Source organism: Telopea speciosissima, chromosome 3 (assembly GCF_018873765.1).
Source record: "Telopea speciosissima isolate NSW1024214 ecotype Mountain lineage chromosome 3, Tspe_v1, whole genome shotgun sequence".
Lineage (NCBI taxonomy): Eukaryota > Viridiplantae > Streptophyta > Magnoliopsida > Proteales > Proteaceae > Telopea > Telopea speciosissima.
The window spans coordinates 53,254,582-53,279,281 of NC_057918.1; the positions used below are offsets into that span (position 1 = coordinate 53,254,582).

General features: G+C 40.5%; 1 protein-coding gene across 1 annotated transcript in view; it reads left to right on the plus strand.

Annotated features, from left to right (window-relative positions):
• Nucleotides 1-212: 212 nt before the first annotated feature.
• Nucleotides 213-24,700, plus strand: part of LOC122655278 (protein TIME FOR COFFEE-like) — a 30,218-nt gene continuing 5,730 nt past the window's right edge. The window contains exons 1-14 of the mRNA XM_043849484.1: nucleotides 213-318; nucleotides 405-658; nucleotides 732-780; nucleotides 864-988; nucleotides 1,193-1,231; nucleotides 1,355-1,613; nucleotides 12,533-13,049; nucleotides 13,161-13,224; nucleotides 13,310-13,384; nucleotides 15,141-15,432; nucleotides 16,657-16,741; nucleotides 17,012-17,099; nucleotides 17,320-17,673; nucleotides 18,564-20,037. Coding sequence (XP_043705419.1) covers nucleotides 213-318; nucleotides 405-658; nucleotides 732-780; nucleotides 864-988; nucleotides 1,193-1,231; nucleotides 1,355-1,613; nucleotides 12,533-13,049; nucleotides 13,161-13,224; nucleotides 13,310-13,384; nucleotides 15,141-15,432; nucleotides 16,657-16,741; nucleotides 17,012-17,099; nucleotides 17,320-17,673; nucleotides 18,564-20,037 — 3,781 coding nt within the window. The remainder of the gene's footprint in view (nucleotides 319-404; nucleotides 659-731; nucleotides 781-863; nucleotides 989-1,192; nucleotides 1,232-1,354; nucleotides 1,614-12,532; nucleotides 13,050-13,160; nucleotides 13,225-13,309; nucleotides 13,385-15,140; nucleotides 15,433-16,656; nucleotides 16,742-17,011; nucleotides 17,100-17,319; nucleotides 17,674-18,563; nucleotides 20,038-24,700) is intronic.

Here is a 24,700-nt window from a genome sequence, read left to right on the forward strand (position 1 = left end):
CCCTTTAGTGAAGGAAATATTTTTGCTATTGTTAGTTTGTTTGGAATCAAAATCTTGGAAATCGATATTTGGAATTTCTGAGAACTTGCGATTAGAATTAGAAGACGAAGACTATTTTGGAGATTTTGTTTCTGCTATTCGCTCTGAAATTCGGAGGTTTTCGATGAAATACCAGAGATTCTGGAGAAGATTTTGTGAAGATTCGAATAGGAATGGAGAGGAATAGGGAGACTAGGAGGGGGGCGTCATCTGTTAATGCTGGAAGCTTTTCTTCATCTCGGCGAAGATCACGCAGCATTGGGATCCAAGACTCCTCTGGTGCGTAGATCTAAAAATTCTTCTGTTTTGTTTTTTTTTCCTTCTTCTTTTGTTGTCTATCGAATGATTGAATTTGGATGTTGAAGGAGTTTGTGATGCTGAGGATGGTGGAGGGAATGATTTTGTGAAAGTTCGATCAAATGGGAAGAAGGAGCGGCCGAGCAGGAGACGGAAGCTGAGCTCGAACGGGAGGTCTCATATTGATAAAGAAGAGAAGGAAAGCTCTGATGAAAGCTTGGACGAAGATGAAGATTTTAACGATGAAGATGAACGTCTTAGAGGCAGTGGCACTGGCTGTAGCTCTTCAAGACGAATCGACAGAGCGAATCCTCAATTGAAGGTAATGGAGATTTTTAGTTTTCGGTTTTTAATCGATTCTTCTGTTCAAGTGGGGTTCTGGTTGTGTTCTTCAGGGGCCGGATGAGGTGATTGGGGTTTCAGTTCCTCGAAGAGCTCGCTCTGGTTGGTCTTTTTGATTTCTTTGGTTCTTTCTCTATTTGTATTTCATTGACGAGGTAATCAATACTGTTCGTTTTTTACTTCAGCTTCGGTGAAGAGGTTTCAGGACTGGAGTGCTCGACAATTCTCTTCTTCACCTCTTCGAACGATTGTGGCTTTGCCTTCTCCTCCTTCATCAAATCCATCGACCAAAGCAACGAGAAAAGTGGTGGTGTGTGCAACTTTTTTTTTTCTTTTTTGGGAAAATCCGAAAAAACTTCCATTTTGAACAGGATTCTGATGTGTAATTTTGAGAAAGCAAAGTGGTTATGAACACTGTTTCTAAATTTTTCTTATTTTTTTTCTCTTTTTTGGGTGGGTATTACCAGTTCGGTTGTTGCATTGATGAGTTTCTTCTCTTGTGAAATAATTGCAGAAGCCCACGACAAAAGCAAAACCTTCAAAGACATCAAAGGTCAATATTCAGTTTTCCCATCAATTTTTATTGCTCTTCCTATTAGTATCCATTATGCATTATTTTATTGAGTTAACCTTTGTTCTTTGGTTACTTAAGTAATGGTTCTTGCTTATCTTGCAGGTTTTGATTTCTGAAAGCGAAGTTGAAGTTGCACAATTCCTGTATGGATTGACCATGCTACAATCTCATCAATCTCCTGCGAAGCCAGATGGCTTTCAGAGTCCTTTACAAGTTGATCACAAACACAACTCGGAAAATGAAGGCTCTGCTTTAGTTCCATCTAAAACTTCATCTCCAGGGTCAACTGTAGTTTCTCCTCCATCTTCACATCCAGCAATGTTGCTGCAAAATTCAAGCTCTGTATCTACTACTGCGATAGGTAAGCAGATTACTTCTTGCATGGTTTCGACTGTTCTTTCTGTATTGAGAGATGGATGTTGGAGTTGCTCCACTGATTAGTTTGATGATACTATGAGGCTAATTGATACAAGTGATATGATTTTGCAGATGTGCTTCTGATTTTTCTATGACAGCATCTGCATCATATGACCATATATAACCTAATCCATTTTCTTTTATTTAATATTTGGGGTTTGATTTGTTTTTGGTCTACCTATCTAACTGCCCAATGAGACTTATACTACAAGTCTACAACTGTGTGTGTGTGTGTGTGAGAGAGAGAGAGAGAGTCGAACCTGTGACCTCCTGGGAGCCTGCATCTACTGATGATAGTCTCTTATCTTTGTCCGTGTGCTTCTCTCTCTCTCTCTCTATGTGTGTGTGTGTGTGTGTATGTTGTGTGTTGTGTGTTTGCATATTGGGGTTGGGGGTTATTCAGTGATGGGAGCTTTTATCTTTCCCTATTCCTTCTCTTAAAGAAAAGTCTTATTGGAGGATCCTCTTATCTACAGTTCAATTACCTTGGATGGATACTGATGCAGGACAATCTTGGACCGGGCCGACCCAACTGGTGTACTACCTTGGGCCTACCCAAACCCAGTTGCGTATCCAGACAGAGATGAACCGGGTTCAGTTTGAGGGTTTGGATCTAGTAAGATTTTAGGAAGTTTATTTTATTTGGGAAATTATTGTGTAATCTTTTATTTTGGGGTAGTTATTAGACAAGTAGGGAAATTTCCAATTTGAGTTTTATTGGATCTTTATTCTAGATAGCCTAAATTTTAGTAAGTAATTAGGAGTCTTTATTTTTTTGGGTTTTATAAATAGATGTGTAACCAACGATTGAAGGAGAAAATGAAGATGAATTGGAGTTTGAGTTTGTGGTTGTGTGCACTCCCCCCCTTTCTTCTTCTTCTTCTCCACGGTTTCTTCTTTTTCCCCCCTGCAACTCTGATTTCTTCCAAGCTTCTCTTTTCTCCTTTCCATTCCCCCATTATCTGGTATCAGAGTCCAAACCTGGGTGAATTTTTCCCTCTCTCTCTCTCTCTTTCTTGGATTTTTCACCCTCTCAGTCTCTCTTTTCCCCATTCTGTTCTTCTTCCTCCTTTTTCTTTCCTAATTTCTTTTCTCTGTGGTTGTGACCGAACAACACCAGCAGTAACCCCCACCTTCCCTTTGATTCCCGTAAAACCCCAAACCATCCGTGTATCACCCACCCATCATTGTCATCATCATCACATTTTGTCCGTGACCTTTAATCCCATCCTTCGTTCCTACATTAAAAAAGAAATTCAGTCTTGCCGTTACCACAGTACCCTTTCCCTCCCCATCCATTCCCATTGCAACAACACTCCACCCCTTCTGTTTTTCCCTGCTGTGACAGAGAAAAAAAAAAATAACCGAAAGAGAACTCCATCTCTTTCTTCCGTAACCCACTACCCACTGCCCACTGCCCATTCCCATTCCTCCCGATCCCCAAAGCCAAATCCCCACCGCCATCCCTTTTTCAGTAGCCTCAATCTACCCCCTTCAAAGGTTCTGACCTAAAAAAAAAAGACTCACTCCTTCCGTAGATTCCAGCTACCTACCCCACCCCTGCAATTCCCACCGACAAACCCCAATCCTATCTCTTTCGATTCCCCTACCAAAACCCCAACCTAAGATCCGTTTTTGGTTTCGCCAGAACCAAAAAAGGAAGAGAGAGAGAGAGAGAGAGCCAGAAGCAAAAGAACAAAAAAAAAAAAAAGAAACAACGAGAGGCGAGAACAAAAGAGAAGGTGGGAGACAGAGATCAACAAAAGAAAAAAGAATTTGAAGCTCCTGCCGCCTCCTCCTTTAAAGTCGCAGCTCCACCACCACAAGCTCTCCATTGACAAAGCCCTTAGACCCCTTTGAAGTTGCCGCAGGCTCCTCTATCAGACTATCACAAGGCGCGACCCGTAGCACCTTTGAAATCACAAGTTCCCCTCCATCCTTGCAGTCCACATCTCCGCCATTGTTGCACTCTTCCTCTTCCTCTGGTTCTCCATGCCCAAGTTGAACACGGTAACCCCACTCACGAGTTCCCTTTTGTGTCTTTCTCTTATTATTTTTCTAAACTACCCCTCCAGTTTACCCACATTCTGTTATTCTCTTTTTTTCTTTTCATTTAAGACCACTTTCCCCATATTACCCCCACTTCAGTATTTTTAGTTTATTTAGGTCCTTTCTTATTTCTTCCAAAATTTTCCCTCCCTAGTCCCAACCCATCGTTACACCACCTTTCTTTTCTTCTCTTTAAATCCACTACCCCAATGAGTCCTGAACAGTGGGCCAGTATCCTTCAACAAAATGAAGAAACCATAAGAGCCCTTCAAGTAAACCATGAATTGTTGAAGGCTGAGTTAAAACTCCATGATCAGAATTCGATCCAGGCAATGCTGTTGGCCGATGAACATCAAGAAATCGTGATTATTGGTCGCTTAGTTGATCCATTTGATTATGTGCTTTCCCATGGTTACTTCAACAAAAATTTCGGCTTGTGGATTTTATACAAGTTGAACGTGGACTGATAGTTGGCTTCGATCGCACGATTTTGATTCTATCGTTCTACAAAGCTTGTGGATGAGTTTTTCTGAACTCCAGGAGAATTGATGCAGGAGAATCTTGGACCGGGCTGACCCAACTAGTGCACTACCTTGGACCAACCCAAACCCAGTTGCGTATCCAGACAGAGATGAACCGGGTCCAATTTGAGTGTTTGGATCTTGTAGGATTTTAGGAAGTTTGACACGTAGGGAAATTTCCAATTTGAGTTTTATTGGGTTTCTATTTTAGTTAACCTAAGTTTTAGTATGTAATTAGGAGTCTTTATTTTTTTGGGTTTTATAAATAGATGTGTAACCAACGATTGAAGGAGAAAATGAAGAATGAATTGAAGTTTGAGTTTGTGTACGTGTGCATTCCTCCTCTCCCCCCCCCCCTCTTCTTTTCCACGGTTTCTTAATTTCCCCCCTGCAACTCTGATTTCTTCCAAGCTTCTCTTTTCTCCTTTCCGGCCCCCCATTAGATACCCTACTTATGCTCCATGATTGGCAGTTTCATTGAAATGTTCAAAGAATTCCAAATGTTGATATGGTGCTTGCAAACTTCTTACTTTACTTTAGAAAGAGCTAACGTAGAAAATGTATTTCTATTATGTATTGCAATCTTCTTATGTAGAGTAACACCTTTGTTTTGCTAGGGATGCTTAGAGCTACATATTTTTCATCTACTATTACTTCCTTAATAAAGTTCTTTCCTAAGGCAAAGTGTCATTTGTCTAATTGAAAATACTTTGCTAGACCTCATCCATACTTTTATCAATTTGGTTGCTCATTGGGTAGGTTGGGTTCATTTGTTTCAACTATTCAAATCCTAAGAAATGCACATTCATCTATAACGCAACTCAACCCAAGGATCAAACTCAGGTCCTTGACCCAGGCAGCCAAACTTGGGTGGTTTCATGTTGTATATGGTTGGTTTTAGTTCGATTGGGATAGTTTTGGTCTGATGATAAGAAAAATAACTGGAAAGACATGCAGTTCTAGAAACCAAGTCATTTTGCATTCAAGGTGATGTTCTATCCCTTAAACTTGCAAGTTGCACCTTTAGTTTCTGCAACTTTGCTGCTTGGCAAACATAGTATAGTGGGGGATTTACTATTTGTTGTATTTGGTGTGCTAACGTCATTACTTGTTGAAGCAATCACGTGTATGGAAACGCTGCAGATGATCTCCTCTCTCTCTCTCTCTTGGTAAGCAATGACAAAATTTTATTAATAGATACATATGAAGAGAAATATGAGATAGGTCACATAGAGTGACATAAAGATTACAGGTTACAAAACAGATACAACCTATCCTCCCCCAATACTGAATAAATCTGATGATTTTTTTGCCATCTAGGCTTTAAGCTTAAATGTGCATTGACTCATCAGTAAAATCTCAAAAGCATGATAGAAGCCTTAATCCATACCCCACCATACTTTGACTGGGATAATTAAAGTCCAAACTGAATGTGATGATTGAAAATTCCAGCCAACCCCAGCTAAGGTCAGACTTGATAAGACGTGCTCAGGTTTAGCCCGACTCAAGTCATTCTCCTGGCGATCAATCAAAACTAAAGATACTGCATGATGATTAGTTTTCTTTCAAAATTTATGGAACGTTTCATTATTTTAGATACCATTACTACATGATACCACTTGACCAACACCTTTTTTATTTGGTGATAGGTAATATTGAAATTTCATTAGTGATAAGAAAATTTACTCTCTTTGATATATGCTATGATTGACATCATTTTGAATGAGAAATTTCAAATCAGACAAGAAATCACTAGGAGAAATAACCAATTCCTCCTCTCCAAAAGAGAGAGAAGTAATTTAGTCTGCAGGCTGGTTCACCTCTCTCCAAACATGCTGAAATGTCACAGAAATAAACACAGAACACAAATGTGAAATAGCACTCCTCAGGTACAAGATCCTCAAGGGCAATGGTACTTACCCTTACGGATGTCCACCGCCACCTTAGAATCTGAACGGACTGAGACTCTCTGAAAGTACTTTGGCCCTTTTCCATGCAAAGTAGCAAGCCTTTGTAAATCGCTAGAATCTCCATGGACTGAATAGATCTATCCTCCCCCTTCCCAACATAGACGAAAATGGTAGAGAAAAACAACATTAATTATGCCCGAACTGATATTGTCCAGCATAACCCTATCCTTTATCTTGCAGCCTTATTCTTTTCAAACTCTTCCACCACTTCATAAATGGTACCAGACCCTTGTAACTATTCTTAAAATTTTCTTGATTCTCCATTTATTATGTACTTTTGTGAGTTTGAATTAGTTGTTTTAAGCTTACACTTTTACTAGTGGGAGCTTAGATTGTCAGTTGGGTGGACTTAGTCTTATTTGACATGGGAGACCTCCAGAGAAACAATGTCAGATGCATCAACGCTGTAAAAAATGCCTCCGGTTCTGAATCTACAAGTCCGTAATTTTATGGATTAAGTTTCCCTTTACCCATGGTTAAGAGAGATGGTGAAGTAATGCAATGATTGGACTATGGGTTCATCATGAACTCCCACTCCCCTATTTTATGAGGTCGAAAATACCCTTCCCCAGTCCAATCTGTCAGATTCCATGGTTGAAGAGAAACTGAGTCTTAATTTGTTGGGTCAGCGTGGAGATTCAAAATGTATTTAACTATGTGTGACTGCAGTCTTGATTAATATGTAGAGGTGTGTAGTTTCCACTAATCATGAAAGATAAGCGTAAAATGAGTGAGCTGGATTATGAGCTTTTGATATTTAAAGTGTTTCATTGTTAACAGATCAGAATTAGAGTATAATGCGTGGATGATTAATGACTGATCCCTAGCTTTGTATTTATAATAAATAATCAAGGTTACATGGACAGAATTGCCCCTAACATAGCCAACTCTAATATAGAGTCGGCTATACATAATGTAAAACATAATAAAAAGCTGAAAAGTCCAGAATACCCCCACGGTATTCTGTCCCATACAATCCAACACTCTCCCTCAAGTTGGAGCATATATGTCACACATGCCCAACTTGACTAGAATAGGATGAAATACTTTGCCACTCAACTCTTTAGTGAACACATCGGCTAACTGATCATTAGACTTCACAAAGGAAACACAGATGAGGCCGGCTTCAAGCTTCTTCTCGATGAAATGTCTGTCAACCTCCACATGCTTAGTACGATTATGCTGGACAGGGTTATGAACAATGCTAATGGCAGCCTTATTATAACAATATAGCATCATTGGAAGATGGGCAACATCACCAATATCTTGCAACAATCCTCTAAGCCTTAATAGTTCACAAATTCTTTGTGCCATGGCACGGAACTTTGCTTCAGCATTGGATCTTGCCACAACATTCTGCTTCTTGCTATGCCATGTTAAAAGATTCCCACCCACAAAAGAGCAATATCCAGAGATGGATTTCCTATCGGTAGAGCCAACCCAATCAGCATCAGTGTAAGTTTCAACCTTTAGATGACCAGTGGGGGATAAAAGTATTCCTTTTCCTGGAGCAAACTTCAAATATCGTAGGATGCGAAGAACTGCCTCCATATGAGAGGAATAAGGATCATGCATAAACTGGCTTACTAAACTCACGGCAATAGCTATGTCTGGCCGTGTATGAGAGAGGTAGATTAGTTTGCCAACCAATCGCTGATAGCAACCTTTGTCAACTGGTTCACCTTCTTTTTCCTTGAGCCTTGTAGTAGCTTCCATGGGAGTGTCTGCAGGATGACACCCTAACAACCGAGTCTAAGACAATAGATCTAGGATATATTTTCTTTGAGAAAGGAAGATGCCCTTTGAAGATCGAGCAACTTCTATCCCCAGAAAATATTTTAGAGTTCCCAGATCCTTTATTTCGAATTCACGGCTAATAAAGTGCTTCAGTTTGTTGATCTCATCACCATCATTTCCGGTTACTACTATATCGTCCACTTAGATTGTGAGAATGGTTACCAGATCACCAACTCGTTTGATGAACAAGATGTGAACAGCATTGCTTTGTTTGTATCCCACAGAAATCATCGCCTCGTGAAACCTGCTGAACCAAGCTCTAGGTGACTGCTTCAACCCATCAAGAGCACGCTTCAATTTACAGACTTTACCCCTGGTCTTATCATCAGAAAAGCCCGGTGGAATGTCCATATATACCTTTTCCTCTAGCTCTCCATGGAGGAAGGCATTCTTCACATCCAGATGTTGAAGATCCCATCCAAGATTCACAACACAGGATAATAACACTCTCACAGTATTGAGTTTCGCCATTGGTGCGAAGGTCTCTTGATAGTCAACTCCAAATGTCTGAGTAAAGCCCTTTGTAACCAGACGTGCCTTATATCTATCCACTGTCCCATCAACCTTCTGCTTGACCATAAACACCCATTTACATTCCACTGATTTTTTTCCTAGAGGAAGAGATACAAGATCCCAACTATTATTTTTTTTCAATGCTCTCATTTCTTTCAACATTGCTGCCCTCCACTTTCCATCTGTAAAAGCTTCTTGCCAATTTTTAGGAATGGAAACAAAAGAAAGAGAGGACACAAATGCACGAAAGGATGGAGAAAGAGAACTATAAGAAGTAGGGGCAACAGCCAAAGGAGTAGGGGCAGCAGCTAAAGGAGTAGGGGCAGCAAACAAAGGAGCTACTAAAGGAGGAGGAATCTCAAGAGAAGGAAACACATCTTCATTAGAACTCTCCCCCTGAAGAGGTGGTGAAGAATAATAGGACAGACTTTTATAAAAAATGACATCCATATTGATCAGAGTACGACGGAAGGGGGATGGTAACACTTATAACCTTTTTGGGTTGGAGAATAACCCAAAAATATACACTGTAATCCACGGGGTTCAAGTTTGCCAGGGGACTTTGTATCCCTAGCATAACACACACAGCCAAACACTTTGGGTGAAATTACAAAGGAGGAATTCCCAAGTAAAACCTCAGCAGGACTACGGGAGTCACTAACCCGAGTAGGCAACCAATTAATGAGATAGGCTGCAGTGAGAACAACATCCCCCCAGTATTGGGAATGAATATGTCGAGCAAACATCAATGCTCTGGCCACTTCTAATAAGTGGTGGTTCTTCCTTTCAGCTACACCATTTTGGGTTGGGGTATCGACACAACTTGTCTGGTCAATAATACAATGGCCAGCAAGATATTTTTTAGAAGTGACCTTCCTTATACTCTATTCCATTGTCACTTCTCAAAATTTTGAGAGTGGCCTGGAATTGAGTTTGAACCATCTTATGGATATGCTGAAAACATGAAAAAACCTGATTTTTTGTGTGCATAAGATATACTCATGTGTTTCTAGAGTAATAGTCAATAAATTAAACAAACCAACAATGCCCGAAAATAGAATTTTTACGACTAGGACCCCAAACATCAGAATGAACCATATGAAAAACAGAAGAACTTCTTTTTTTTGAAATAGAATAAGTTGAACGAGTCTGTTTGGCTAGAACACAAGCCTCACAAAAAAAATCATCACATTCTTTGACTAAAACAGGAAACAAATGAGATAAAGTTCCTAATGGAGGGTGACCTAATCTAGAGTGCCATTGGTAAAGTTCCGAAGAGACCAAAGAGTTCTGGTGTAGTGGAGAAGGTAATGTTGGTGAAGAAGGACGGCCATCATCAAGCAAGTACAATCCACCGTGCACCTTACCACATCCAATCGTCTTCCTTGTCACCAGATCCTGAAAAACACAGTGGGAAGGAAAAAAAAGTTAGTTTGCAATTAAGATCACGAGTAAGACTACTAATAGAAAGAAGATTAGTAGTAAAATTAGAAATGTGTAAAACAAAAGATAATGTAAGGGAGGAAGTGCAGTTGATGAATCATCCAGAGATGGAAGAAAGGGAACCATCAGCCACCCTGACTTTATCCTTCCCTGAAGTGGGAGAATAACGATGAAAAAAGCTAGAGGAACCAGTCATGTGGTCTGTGGCTTCAGAGTTTATGATCCAAGGATGGGAGGCTACTGAAGCACAGTGACCACCAAATGAGATACCTGACCGGGCAAAATTTGAACCTGAAGGAGCAGAGGAATTGGCAGTAGCTGATGTAGTAGAAGCGGCAGCAGCAGAAGACTTTAGCATACGTAGGAATGCCTGTAGATCCTCCTGGGATAGACCATTGTCAATAGCAGGGGCCGTGGGAACAATCTTAGTGTGATGAGCCTTGGGATTTTATTTTTTCTTGGCAGTCCGTTTTGCTTCAAAGTCAGCCGGTTTCCCATGAAGCTTCCAACATTTCTCTTTGGTGTGGTAGGGCTTGTTACAGTGCTCACAGGTAGTAGTGCCCTTAGGAGAATCACCAAAAGAAATATTCCCAATAGTAACAGGAGCAGCCGTGGAAGCAGTCTAGAGGGCAGATCTGTCTGTAGGAGTAGGGTGCAGCATAGCAGCCCTACGGTTTTCTTTAGAGGAGACCAAGGCACATGATTGTTCAAGTGTGGGAGAAGGAGAGTGGCCCAACACTTGGACACGAATCTTGTCAAACTCCACATTTAGTTTGGCCAGGAAGTCATAAACCCGTATCTTGTCAACATGCTTCTTATAGGTAGCAATATCAACAGTTGAAGTGGGGTGGAAATCAGAAAAATGATCTAATTGCTGCCAAAGACTGCACAAGGTAGTATAATATTTGGAGACAGATAATTCCCCTTGAGTAGTGTGAAGGACCTTTTTCCGGAGTTCATAAACTTGGGCATCATTACCAAGCTGTCCACATGTTTCCTTGCAGGCAGACCATAACTGAGAAGCTGTATCAAGGAGAAGAAACCCATTGGCAAGGTCTGGTTGCATTGAACCAATCAAATAGGACATGAGTACACCGTTATTGGAGAGCCACCTGTCTTGAAGAGGGCTAGGGGTAGTCGGCATAATAGTGGTGCCATTAATATGGCCAGTAAGGCCACGGCCAGCAATGGCAAAGGATGTAGATCGTGACCATATCAGGTAATTGGACCATCCAATTTAATAGGATTAGGTAGAAAAGTATGGTACTCAGTCTTACCATGTCCATCAATACCCGAAGTGCCAGTAGAAATATCAGAGTCACCCATAAGTGTGGCAAAGACAAACCCAAATTGTAGAGAGGCTGATGTGATGAGAAACCCAATAAACACTCCAAGAGAATGTCCAGAAAGAGGGGGGAAGACTCTTGCAAAGATGATAATATATGTCCCCAAAAAACAGCAGCCACAAACGAGCCAATCCCCTAGATCGATTTTTGCAGGGTTTTGAGCAAACCCTGATTTTGGTGAGATCGATGTAGGGGGGAACGCTGTCAAAAAATCAATGAATGAAGCTGAAAATTGGATCGAGTGTGCTTGTGTGAGTGCTGGATCACCCTTCCAAAAATCAGCAGCAACAGAGATCAATAACTCCAAGATCGATATTTTCAGGGTTTTGGGAAAACCTGAGATTGAGAGAAAAAAAATTGATCTCAGAGGAGGTCTTCAGTATGGCTGGGGATAGATGCTTGTCCAATAAATCTGCTGCGGTTCTTGATCTTCAATAATGTGGAGAGATTCCTTGTAATGTAGATTGAATCAGTCCAAAAAAACTTGAAGTCTTCAAATTTCGCAGGCAGAGTGCAAGCTCCTATCGATCAGAATTTTTGCAACATGGAAGGAGGTGATAGAGGGCAGCAACTGGATCTATGGATCACCTCATCAGTGGTGCCCTATGTAAGAATGAAGAACAAAAGGAAAACAAGGAGAGGAAAGGGAGATTGAGAAAGAGAGAAGAAGAAGAAGAGATCGAGAATGGAGGAGTGGGAACCCTAATTCGAAACCTGCTTTGATACCATGTTAAGAGATCAGAATTAGAATATAATGCTCGGATGATCAATGACTGATCCCAAGCTTTGAATTTATAATAAATAATCAAGGTTACATGGACAGAATTGCTCCTAACATATAGAGTCGGCTGTACATAATGTAAAACATAATAAAAAGCTGAAAATTCCAGAATACCTCCTTGGTTGACCCGTACAATCCAACATTCATATTATAACTGAAATTTCCTTTTCATGTAGTGCTCAGCATGCTTCCATATTAAAACTTTTCTGAATTTCATTTCATTCTTTAAATGAAGTAACTGATGTTGTTATAGACATGTATTGTTCAAAGGACCAAAAATTTTTTAAACAGAAGGTGCACTGATCTTTTTGTTTTTCCCCTGAGTTTGCTAACTCTGCAAACTCTAGAAGTCGGTCATCAATCATTTAGCAACTTCCAACCTTGGCTTGTTTCATGACTTAAAATTAAAAAAAAAACCATGATTATTCTTTCGGCTTTTGCAGTTCCAAAGAGGAAGAAGCCAAGAACTGTACAATTGGAAGATGGTGACAACTCCACAATGACGGTGTGCTCTTCAAAGCCCTCTGTATGCAGCAGCATTGGACATAATTCAAGCAGTTCAGTTCCTGCTTCTTCACCCAAAACTGAAACATACAAGGATTCCCCAGCTGCAAAAGCAGAGGTTTTATCCCCAAAGTCAGATAAGAATACCATATCAAATGAAGGGACTGCTTCAAAACCAGAAAATTCTTTGCCAATTTCGTCACCTTCACTAATTTCTCCTCCGAAAGACCTTTCCTTGGCGGAGGAGAAACCAATTACTAAATGTTCTTTAGAGACAAAGACTTCAATGTCACTGGAAAAAAACCTTCAAACCACTCATACTCCAAAAGTGGAGGCTGGAACTTTAGAAGTCGAGTTGCAATCATCTGCTGATGTTGTGGAGAAAGAATCAAGCCCAACTGGTCAAGATACAGCAGCTTCATTGATATCAGATGTTACACCAGAGACTCCTAATATGTAGGATATCAAGAAGAAATTATTTGATGTTTACAGCTTATGGTTTCTTATTTGGTGTGTCAGTTGTTTAATGACATATGTTATCTGTTTTGTTTCTCTTTCTTTTTCCAGTATGTCACCAGATTCTGCAGCTGCCGAGGGTACTAAGGTAGTGAAATTTGAAATTGATCTGATGGTGAGCACCTGTGTCATTTCACTATATGATACTTAATTTTGGATTTCTTCATACTTGATCCTTCATATAGCTAATTTCCTTGCAGGCTCCCCCCCAAAATGATGATGATGATGATGATGATGAAGTAGGTACAAATGCGCAGGCATCAAACAAGAATACAGTGAGTAAACTTTTCCTTGCATTATGATGCTCTTGAACATTTCATGTTTGAGTTGAATTTGTTGAAGCTTACTTCGCTGTGTAGACTTGGATAATTCATGCATTCTGTGTTCTGCAACTTTTAATGTAAGGCTAGAACCAGAATGGGTCTAATCCTAGGCAGGATCAAATAAAAAAAAACTCTAGTCTGAAACATGACATTAGCAGAATTGTCGAGCTCCATACTGTTCCACAACCAATTAAGTGTGATTGCATTTTCCTTCATCCACTCACCATAATCTTTGTCTTCAGAGGCAGGGGATCGGATGTAATATATTTGAGCTTATCCTTTGCCATAATATAGACCTTCATAGCTTGAGCCCATAGTAAATAGTTAGAACTGCCTTTGAGTTTGATAGAGGTAATGGTAACATTCACATTATTCGTAGTTGTCTTAATCTCAGCCATAATGAAGAGCGGCAAAGGAAAGCAGCAGGAAGAATAAACAAAAAAAAAAAAACCACAAGCAAATAGAACTAATAGCAAAGTACTAGGCACAGAAGCAGCAGCAACAGACAGAACCAGCACCCAAAAAAAATTGATCACCTTGTCAAGGTTTTGAAACCCGCCCCCCCCCCCCCCCCAAAAAAAAAATAATTATGGAGCCAATCTGGGAAGAAGAGATGCAATAATGGAAGCAAGTAGAACCCAATTATGGAGCCAACACAGGGCTTGAGAGAAGATACAGCAACAGAGTATACTTCCCAGGAGAAGGAAATCAGCAGAGCACCATTAAAAAAAATCGAGCAGCAGTAGATAGGAATACCTTGTGAAGAAGCACAAATAGGTAAGGGCTAATAACCAATGGCAGCAACCAGGCAGAAGAAATCCAAAGCATCAAAATAACCAGCCATTCCAAATAAAAAATCGCAAGAGAGTGGTCCCTAAAAAAAATAGATCTGAGGGAAAACCTGAAAAAAATCGATCTTAGCAGTAGTGAGGGAATTTGACTGAATCTTCCATAATCAGCAACTTGAAAAGAACTTGTAGACATTAGTAGAGTCCTCCATTGATGAGAGGAGGCGGCTTAATTCATAGTAGAGGCAGCAATAGGTGGCTGCACACCACAAGATATTAAAAAAAAAGGAAAAAACAGCAGAAGGGAGGAAGATAAAACCCTGATTTGATTACAACAGCTCTGATACCATGTTACAAGACCAGAAAGCTGCAACCAAACCTAGGCAAGAAGAAGAGAGAGAGAAGAGAGAAAGAAGAAGACAACCAATATCGTGGAAGGCTGCCTGCGGGAAAGAGAGAGTTCTTAATTACTGCAGGCACACCCTTTTATATGTATTTAAGTGAAAAAAATACAGGGGGACAGTAATACCCTTGTACTTACCGCAGACTTACAAATTAATGAATAAAGACTAGAAAGACTAGAAAGACTAAAGTACCCCTAGATTCTCAACAAAAGGTATGGAAGAATATGTCTTCCTAGATAAAATAAAACTCTCAAGGAAAAGAACAAACTTTGCGTTTTATGAACAACTCCGGTGTATACATATGTACGTACATATTTATGTATGCATGTACGTATACACATACATTCATTCATGTGGGTCTTTTATGCTCTATATAATACTTGTGAGGTACCAAGACTCGGATTTTGTTTCCATATTTCAATGATATTTGCATGCATGTCAACACAATCTGCTTTAATCAATCCCAATGATGACATTTTTTTCTTCTTTGTCCTCTGATATTTTGTCATACGTCAGCAGAACCCAGTCATTGGTGAAGCCACTAGTAAGACTGAAGTGATCACCAATACTGAAGGACAAGTGGAGGCAGATGAAGCAAGACGAAGGCACAATAACAGCATTCAGGATTTGGGGCAGAATATGCAGATGAAGGAGACTGTGAAGGTGGAAACCTTGAACAAGCATTTGCATAATGTGAAGAAAAGCCAATCATCTAATGTTGATGATAAAAAGAACTTGGATAAGAGTGATAACAAGCAGGTCTCTCAGAAACTATCAAGAATTTCAGCAAGACCAACTGATAGAACTGGTGGGTATTATCAGTAATATACACTGACTAGGCATTGTGAGCTACTCCTTGGCCCTTGCACACTACATCTGTAATAAAGTAATGGCATAAGCCTTATACTTACAGGTTACCAGACTAGACTACCCAGTTAATTGGCCCTTGCTGGCATAGTTGTCAAGGCAATGCCTAGGCATCCAGGCTCTTTCTTGGGTCCAAGACAACAGCACGCTTTGTTGACACTTCACTAGTTTACATTGATTTATGTTTATTGTTTTGTTTTTTGATGAATATACTTATATTATATCCTATGCTTTGTTTATTCTATGTTGGTTTTCTCATATTAGGTCATTGCATTAATACGGTTTCTATCGTTGCATATAAGCATAATTATATAAAAGCATCATTGCTATATTACATAGGCAATGCCTAGGCGGGCGCCTTGTCATTCAGGTGCCCCTCCAACGCCTTGAGTCACCTAGTCGTCGTGACAACTAAGCTTAAAGGAGGATCTCCTATAACCAAAAGCATCCCAGTAGACATTAACCAACAGAATAGTGTACTTCATTGCCTTAATTATGTATATTGACCAATTGGGTGCATTGGAGTGGATAGCGAGGATCATGTCTGGCACTCCCTGTTTAAAAAAAATCGAAATCGGATTGGTTGTCTTGCCTGACTCTCCGATCCCAATTCTGAAAAAACGTGTTCTGACCGAGTATGACCAGTCTGGACTGATTCCAGCTGATTCAATTTGGAATCAGGTAGGAATCAATGGAGACCTATCTGATGCCCGTTTCTGAGTTCGAAAATCATTGGCACCACCCCCCCCCCCCCCAAAAAAAAAAATCAAAAATCAAAAGAAGTAATGTATAATGAAATTTATGTTTCCACTATTGATAATGAGTTTCTCCTTTATATTAGTATATATGATGCTCCTTAGAGATTGTTTGGTATGCTCAACATCTAGATATATCACTATGTTTCATTGATTGGGAATGGGAACCTTTTGGTACCTCATAAGTAAGGATGCAACTAAAATATTGGAGTGGAAGACTCTCTTTGGTTGATATGAGCTTTATGACACCCATCAATAGATGGTTGGTAATTTTGGATTAACATGTAACCTTTGGATGGTAGAAGTATCACTGTATCACCCCCCCCCTTTCTATTGGCCAAACCTTTTTTTATCTTTTCTTATTTCTGTGTTCATTGGATTCATGTTTTTTGCTTTTATATTTTTCTCAGGCCCACCTGTTGGAATCATGGCATCCACATCGAACCCTATTCCAATTACAGTTCCCGGCTGGCCTGGCGGTCTTCCTCCATTTGGGTATGCAAAATTTTCCTGCACTTACTACATCCTGCCTCCAGGAATGACAGAAATTCCCCTTGGTTCAACAGGCAGTAATTCTATATACTGTTAAATAAATTTCACTGGCCTTTGGTGTCAAGTCTGAACACAATATTACTTTACCTGGGTTATCCTTAAAATTAATTTGAAATTCATTTTGGTTTCTATTATTGTCAGTAACTTTCTGTCCTTTGTTTCTTTCTTCTAGTGTACTGGATATGTTCATTGATTAGAATCTCCCATGATCAGGTACCTTTGTTCAAGTCCGTCTAATCTTTCAGGATTGCAAGCTGTCCAAGACGCCATGCCCAAGGAAGGGAACTGTGCAATACCAAATGTAATTCCTAGTTTCCTTCTTCCATGTATGCACTGTATGAGGTTTCTGCTTTAGAAACCTCACTGGTTTTATGAAAGTGCAACAGCCTTTCACAGTGCTTCATATTGGTTCGAGATTTGCATAGAACTTGGCATGAATTCTTTTATTCCCGATATTGCTTTTTTTTTAATCTTTGTAATCTAATAGTCTTCCAATCTGATTGTATCTTGTTTTCTGGCAGCCACCTTTTATGATGCTACCGCAGGTGCGGCCCAGTCGCTGTGCCACCCATTGTTTCATTGCTCGGCTCATACACTATCAGCAACATTTGGCTAGACTCAACACTTTCTGGCATGCCGCTGGGTCTGCAGCTCTGTATGGAGGCAAACCATATAACTTGAATATGTTGCCACCTTCAGATTCAATACTTTTCAGTGCTGGTTCCGTAGTTAGAAATCCAAACGTGGTCACATATGGTAATCTTGGACCTGGTTCAGTAATCACATTAAATGGACACAATTCAACAGACAAACTATCCAACTCTGTTGCAGAGAACCAAAGAAAGCCATCTCAGCTTCGCCAATCAGTGCATCAGGTTGGCTTGCAGGTTTTTATTATGTTCCACATTTTAAGAAGATTTAAACATAGATGATGATTAGAAAATATGGAGTTGAATGTTGATCATTTATGTATTCTTTCGTTTTAGTTTCTTTTATCCCTGCTCTTTTTCTTAGGGCCTTATTTAGGATAAATGTTATAGGGTGGATTTGAGCTCAACCATTAGTGGTCCTTTCCTAATACATTCTATTTGTTTGATTTAGATCATAAAGTATTTTATTAAATAAAACTATACATGATATGAGGGAAAATCATCTATTCCATTATTTCATGGACATAAATTTAGTAATCCCAAGTCCAGATGGCTCCATTAGTGGACCACCTCTTGAATGGATCTTAGATCACATGAAGGATTCCTGAGCTAAAACCCAGTTGGTTCAGAAAGATTAAGTCCTCAGTTGGGCAAATATCTGATACAGAATTGTACAATCTTGTGAGTTATGCACCTCTGCTTTGTTCAACAAGTCCAGCAGTGCAGTTATGATATATCGTGTGCTTGTGCTTATGCATTTGATATCGGGTATGATGGGTATCAGCTTGTAGTGGGCCAGCCTTGGCGCACTGGTTAAGTTGCGGTATTGCAATCTGTTTGTTGTGGGTTCAAAACTTGGAAACTCTCCTGCAAAGCAGGGGGCAAGGCTGTTTACATTTGCCCCTCCCAGACCCTGCAGTAGCAGGAGCCTCATGCACTGGGTAGCTCTTTTGTTTTTCTTTTTTTACGGGTATCAGCTTGTAATTATTCATTTGGTAGAGACTGTTAGTTCTTATTTATGTATTTTATTTTTCAAGGCAGATTGTCAGATTCTCATATTATTATTATTTGTTATTTCACACCATGTGCCTGCTTTCATTTTTCCTTTCACCCAGAATAGATCAAGCGGAACCATATCTTGCAATGGAGTGGAAAATGCTAGTTTGGTATCTGCTTCTGCTGGTTCTGCAGCTGCTCCTTCAGCATCTGTAAATTCCAATTTTAGTAGCATTGCAGCAACCCAAGATCTGCAGTACCTGGCTATGCTTCACAGCAGTTATCCTTTACCTATTTCACCTGCATACAGAGCCCATATAACACAGCAACAGCAGCCGGGAGCTCCTTTCTTTGGTGGCTCTATTTATCCTGCTCATCTCTTGCAGCTTCAGTCATGCATGCCTCCGCATCCCCATAAACAGAACCACTCCTCTTCATCTGTATCTTCATCGAATCCCCCTCCAGAATCTTGCCGCACTGAGGCTGAACCTGTCCAGGACCGAGAGGGTGGTTCCAAGGTCCAGGTCGTGCCTACTCAGAAGAAGCTTCCTGGCCAAAATGTTTCAAGAACACCAAATTTCCATCAGAATTTTGCGATAATACCTCCATCTTTCAGTGGAAAACAGCCACAGAAGCAACCTGGTGATCATAATGTTCATATGAGCTTGAAAGGTGTGGAGGCCGCTGCTGGATCTTTCCCTTCTGGACATCCTATGTTGCAGACTATGCCAAACCTTGGGCAGCACCAATATCAGATTGGTGGTGGGCACATTGCCATTCAAGCTGCAAACCAGTCAAAAGGTCCTGCAAAATCTGCTGCTTCTGTCACAGTCGGTGATAAGTTTCCAGAGCCTAATCATGCCCAGTCATTTCCGGTATCTGCTAAGCAGCAGCTTCAAAAACAGATTGTGGCTCGAACCCAACCGTTGGATTCTTCTGTTTTGGCAGCTGGGGGATCATCTGGGGTGGATCATACCGGTCGTATCTGGGCAGGCTACTCAAATGCTGGAACCAATTTTCAAGCAGGTTCAATGGGTTTTCCTCAGTGGAAAATGCTCCCTTCTGAGAGGGCTGCCCCTGGAGGCTTACCGGGCAATTTTGTTCAGTCAGGCATTGTAGTAGCAACTGCAGCGGCAGCACAAAACACTGGAAGCTCAGTTGAGAAGGCATCAAGGGTGGCCTCTCCACCTATGAATTCTGCCCACATAGCTCCCTCGTCTGGACCATCTGTCATGCCTCTATCAGTTCAAGCTCAGAGCCAAGCCAAGACACAACTTTACTTCTCCAATGAGTCTGCACACCAGAGTTCTGGCAGTAGCAGTACTCTGTCATCTCAAAGACATTCTGCAGAGATGAGTTCAGCAAGACATGTGATGTTTCCAGATGCTCTCAATTTGAGAAGACCTGCCAATCAGCAGGCACAGCCATCTCTGACAATGGGTGGTTCTGGTGCCTACCTAGGTGATGGGAAGAACCATGCAGTGTTTGGTCATCCCCTGGCTGGAAGTTCAGTTGCAGTAATGGCTGCAGCATCTTATGCCCAGTCAGTGGCGAACTTGCCCATGAAATCTGCTGAACAGAAACCGGCAGCAGGTATATCTTTCCTCTTTTTCTATCAGCATACGTGTGAATACTATTTGTTTTTGTTGCTTTCTCTGGGTGCTTCAAACACCATTGATCCCATTTTGTTGGCTGATACTGAGCAACTGCTCTTAGTTGTGCATGTTATAAGGGAAGGTGGATTTATCCATAAAAAAAACCAGTCAAATTACATCTAGATTATCTAACCATTCTTCCATAGATACAATTCCTGTGGAAGGTCCAATTATTTGCTTAGGGTCATAATATGGGTACTTCTTTGGTCAATTTATATATGTAGTCTTCTGGTTATCCACTTTGGATTTCTACTCAACTAAGCCTTTCCCAACTAATGGGGTCAGCTACATGAATTATGTTCTCCCATCCAACCCTTCTTAAGGTCATGTTACTTGTCAGGCCTAGGCTATTCATATATTTTTGGGTTTTTTCCAAATGCCCCCCTCAAATTGCCCATTTGTACAAATGCACCCCTGAAACTTTACTATTTCCAAACTCACTCCTACTTTCCAAACATTGTAACACTTCAGTCCATTCCGTTAGTCTGGGATGTTAGACGTTAGTTTCAAGGAATCTAATGAACAAAATGCCCTTATGATAAAAACCCACCAAAATTAAAGAGTAAAGTGACCAAATTGCCTTTATCTTCCCCAAATCGTTTAGGATTTGAAACTGAAAATCGATTTGGGGAAGATTTAGGTTTGGTCACTTTACTCTTTAATTATGCAGTCCTCTCTGTAGTTTTCCCCATTCAAGCCCATTTTTATTGCTCACAAGCTGCAAAAGTGAAAAGGCTACTTTGACTTGATCAACACATGGAAAGGGTTAAATGTAACAGTATAGGCTCCAGCAAACTCAAGTTACAACCAAACCAGCACTCAGATACACTACATGATTATAGCTTATAAATTCACTGAAACACATACGACACCACCAATTGTATAAAAGCCCACACCAATCCCAACTCAGCCAATTCCGTCCATTACCACTAAAGCTCAAACAAGAAAACAAATTTCAGAACTAAAATAAACTGCTTTCACTATAAATTCTGTTTCACCTACCCTAACTCCCGATGCGCTGGCCTTCTTCAAACCTTTCTTCTTTATAATGAAGCTGGCACCAATGAAGGAGCTCAAAGACAGTGCTAATACCAAACCCTTGATGTTATCAGGGGACATCCCCTTGGTAAGAGGATATCCAACTCCGAGTAGCTTTCTGCGCCATGACTGAAACCCTAATAACCCTAATCGTTTACTCCTTAAAATTCCAGAGAGGACTGCATAATTAAAGAGTAAAGTGACCAAACCTAAATCTTCCCCAAATCAATTCAGTTTCAAACCCTAAAAGATTTGGGGAAGATGGAGGCAATTGGGTCACTTTACTCTTTAATTTTGGTGGGTTTCTATCATAAGGGCACTTTGGTCATTAGATTCCCTGAAATTAACGTCTAACGTCCCAGACTAATAAACTGGACTAAAGTGTTACAATGTTTGGAAAGTAGGGGTGAGTTTGGAAATAGTAAAGTTTCAGGGGTGCATTTGTACAAATGGGCAATTTGAGGGGGGTATTTTGAAAAAACCCTTTATTTTTTCACCTTTGGATCTAATCTTAGGCTGCATTTGGCATGCATTCTCCGGAATGCATCCTTTTGTGAATACATTCTGAGATGTCAAAAATAATGTTTGTTATGCATTTTCATTCTTGGATCTTGGAATTCATCGGCGAACGCAGCCCATTCGGATACACGTTCTTTAGCCTTGTAATAAAATAAGAAGAAAGAAGAAGAGAGGAGGAAGAGGAGAGAATTGCTGCAACTTGTTGGGAGTCACTGCCATAACAGTGACAGCCCCAATTCATTCAATAAATAATAAGATAGACAATAGACAATAGGGTAAACAGCAAAGGACCAAAACACCCCTGAGGAAGGAATCGTGAATTAGCTCTAGCGCTAATTCACGACTTCCCTCCCCCTTACGACAACTTCTAACACTTCCCCTCAAGCTGGAGAATATATGATAATCATGCCCAGCTTGTTACAAATATAATCTACTCTCACACTCCCCAAAGACTTTGTAAATAAATCAGCAAGTTGCTCCCCAATTCGAACATGACGAGGAGAGATAATCCCTTGTTGTAGCTTTTCACGAACAAAATGGCAGTCAATCTCAATGTGTTTTGTTCTCTCATGAAACACAGGATTGGTAGAGATATGAATGGCAGCCTGATTATCACACCATAGTAACATAGGAGAATCATCACCAAACCCAAGTTCTTCCATCAATTGTTTAATCCACATCAGTTCACAAGTGCCATGTGCCATAGCACGATACTCCGACTCTACACTGGACCGAGCTACAACGGTCTGTTTCTTGCTCTTCCATGAAACAAGATTTCCTCCAACAAACACACAGTAACCTGAAGTGGATCTTCGATCAACTGGAGACCTTGCCCAGTCAGCATCAGTAAAGCCTTCAACTCTCTCATGACCGTGATCAGAATATAGAAGACCACGGCTAATGTAGTCCTATATAGGCAAGGCCTAATAGGAGCTAGGTAAGATCAGAGTTCTAAAATTGTTTGCTAATTCGGCAGATTTGGGGCTGTTTAGGGTAAAACTAGGGTTAGGTTTAGGAATTTGGGTAAGGATTGTATATGGTTTTGGTATGCAGGTTTAGGAGGTTATTATGGTATAAAGAAAATAGGATTTGGATAGGTTTAGAAATTCTGCAAATCTAGGGTTAGGGTTTGGGTTTTGGTTTTAGGCTCAAGGCTGTAAACTAGGGTTTAGAGTGGGGTTTTGAGGCTGGGTTTCTGGTCGAGTGTAGCTGGCAGTGGGGGAATGGTTCGATCAAAATTTAGAGGTGTTTTGATGGTTAAATAGGTATGGACAGAATTTAGAATGTTTTTAGGAGTTTTGGGTTTTGTGGGAGATGAGGGGAATTAGGGTTTTGATGGTCAGATTGGGTTCAAAGTTGGATTGAGTGTATGAGGGAGAGGGAGAGATGTCTGCTGAAAGTTTGGGACAGATCTGATGGCTGGGAGGTGGTTGCTTGAATTTCAAGCTATGGATCGAATGGGGGGAAGTTGCATGTTTAATGGGGGCTAGGGTTTGATGGATGGAGGGGGTTTGGATGTGATCGAATGAAGGGAATGTTGGGCAAATTGTGAAGGCTAGGGTTGGAGGATTAGAAGAAGAAACTAATTGCAGAATTAAATAAACTACTTACTTGAATAACACTGATCTCCAACAGTAGCAGATTGAAGAAGAGCTAAGAGAGGACTTCCCGATTTACAAGATGTAAGGAGTCACCAGGGATTCCAGTCCTTCAATCCTTAATATGACTCACAAGGGGGGGTCTTGATATGACTCACAAGACTGGATCTCATAGGGGAGAATAGCAGCAACAAAGGCAGCAAGCATAAAGCTGAGTTTTTATTAATCAAATTCGTATCCAATGCTAGCCTCCCTTACAAACTTATATAGAAGACTCAAAAATAGAATTAGACACTAAAAAGGAAAGGCCTAATCCAATCCTTAACCTATTAGCTAACTTAAACTGACTAGGAAACTGAAATAGACTCAAAATAGAGTCCTAATTCAGCCCAACTAAACAACTAAAAGAAAAACTAATAAAATCACTTAAATTAAACCATTGGTTGAACCGGTTCAATTTAAAACACCAAATAAAAAGCCAAGTATGGAAATAAAACTAAGTATGGGAGCTAATCCCGTATGCAACCTATTCACCCATATTTTAGGCCCGGAAAAGTAGCCTATTACATTAGAAACCCATGGGATCAAAGGCCCAACATGTATGTAACCCAACCCTAGACTTATTCCCAATGAAACAAGCACTATTTGGTGATGAATCTGTATCAACGGCCCAGAGCTTTCTTGATATAGCGCAAAACCCTTATAACTGCATCCCAATGAGACGTCCGAGGAGAGGACATAGACTGACTCAGTACACTGACAGGAAAGGAGATGTCAGGCCTAGTCATAGTCAAATAGTTGAGTTTCCCTACCAGCCTTCGATACTTCTCTGGATCATCAAGGATATCACCACCATCTGCTACCAGTTTCAAATTAGGATCTATAGAAGTATCCAAAGGTTTAGATCCCAGTAACCCTGTCTCTGAAAGCAAGTCAAGGACATACTTTTGCTGTGAGAGTGAAATTCCTTTCTGTGATTGAGTTACCTCAATACCCAAGAAATATTTCAGACGTCCCAGGTCCTTAGTCTGAAATTGCTATCCCAAATGTGTCTTCAAGCTCTCAATACCTAAAGAATCATCTCGTGTGATAACAATGTCATCTACATACAGTACCAAAAATATCCTCCCTGCATCAGAATACCGAAAGAACACCGAATGATCACTCTCAGACCGAGTCAGTCCAAACTTCAACACAACTTCAGTAAACCGGCCAAACCATGCCCATGGCGACTGTTTCAACCCATACAACGATTGCTTTAGCCGACACACCATACCAGACTCCCCCTGAGCAACAAAACTAGGGGGTTGCTCCATATACACCTCCGCATGGAGATCACCATGCAAGAAAGCATTCTTGACGTCCAACTCAAGCAAAGGCCAATGGTGTGTAGCAGCCAAAGAGAGAAAAATGCGAACCGAAGTAAGTTTCGCAACAGGAGAAAAA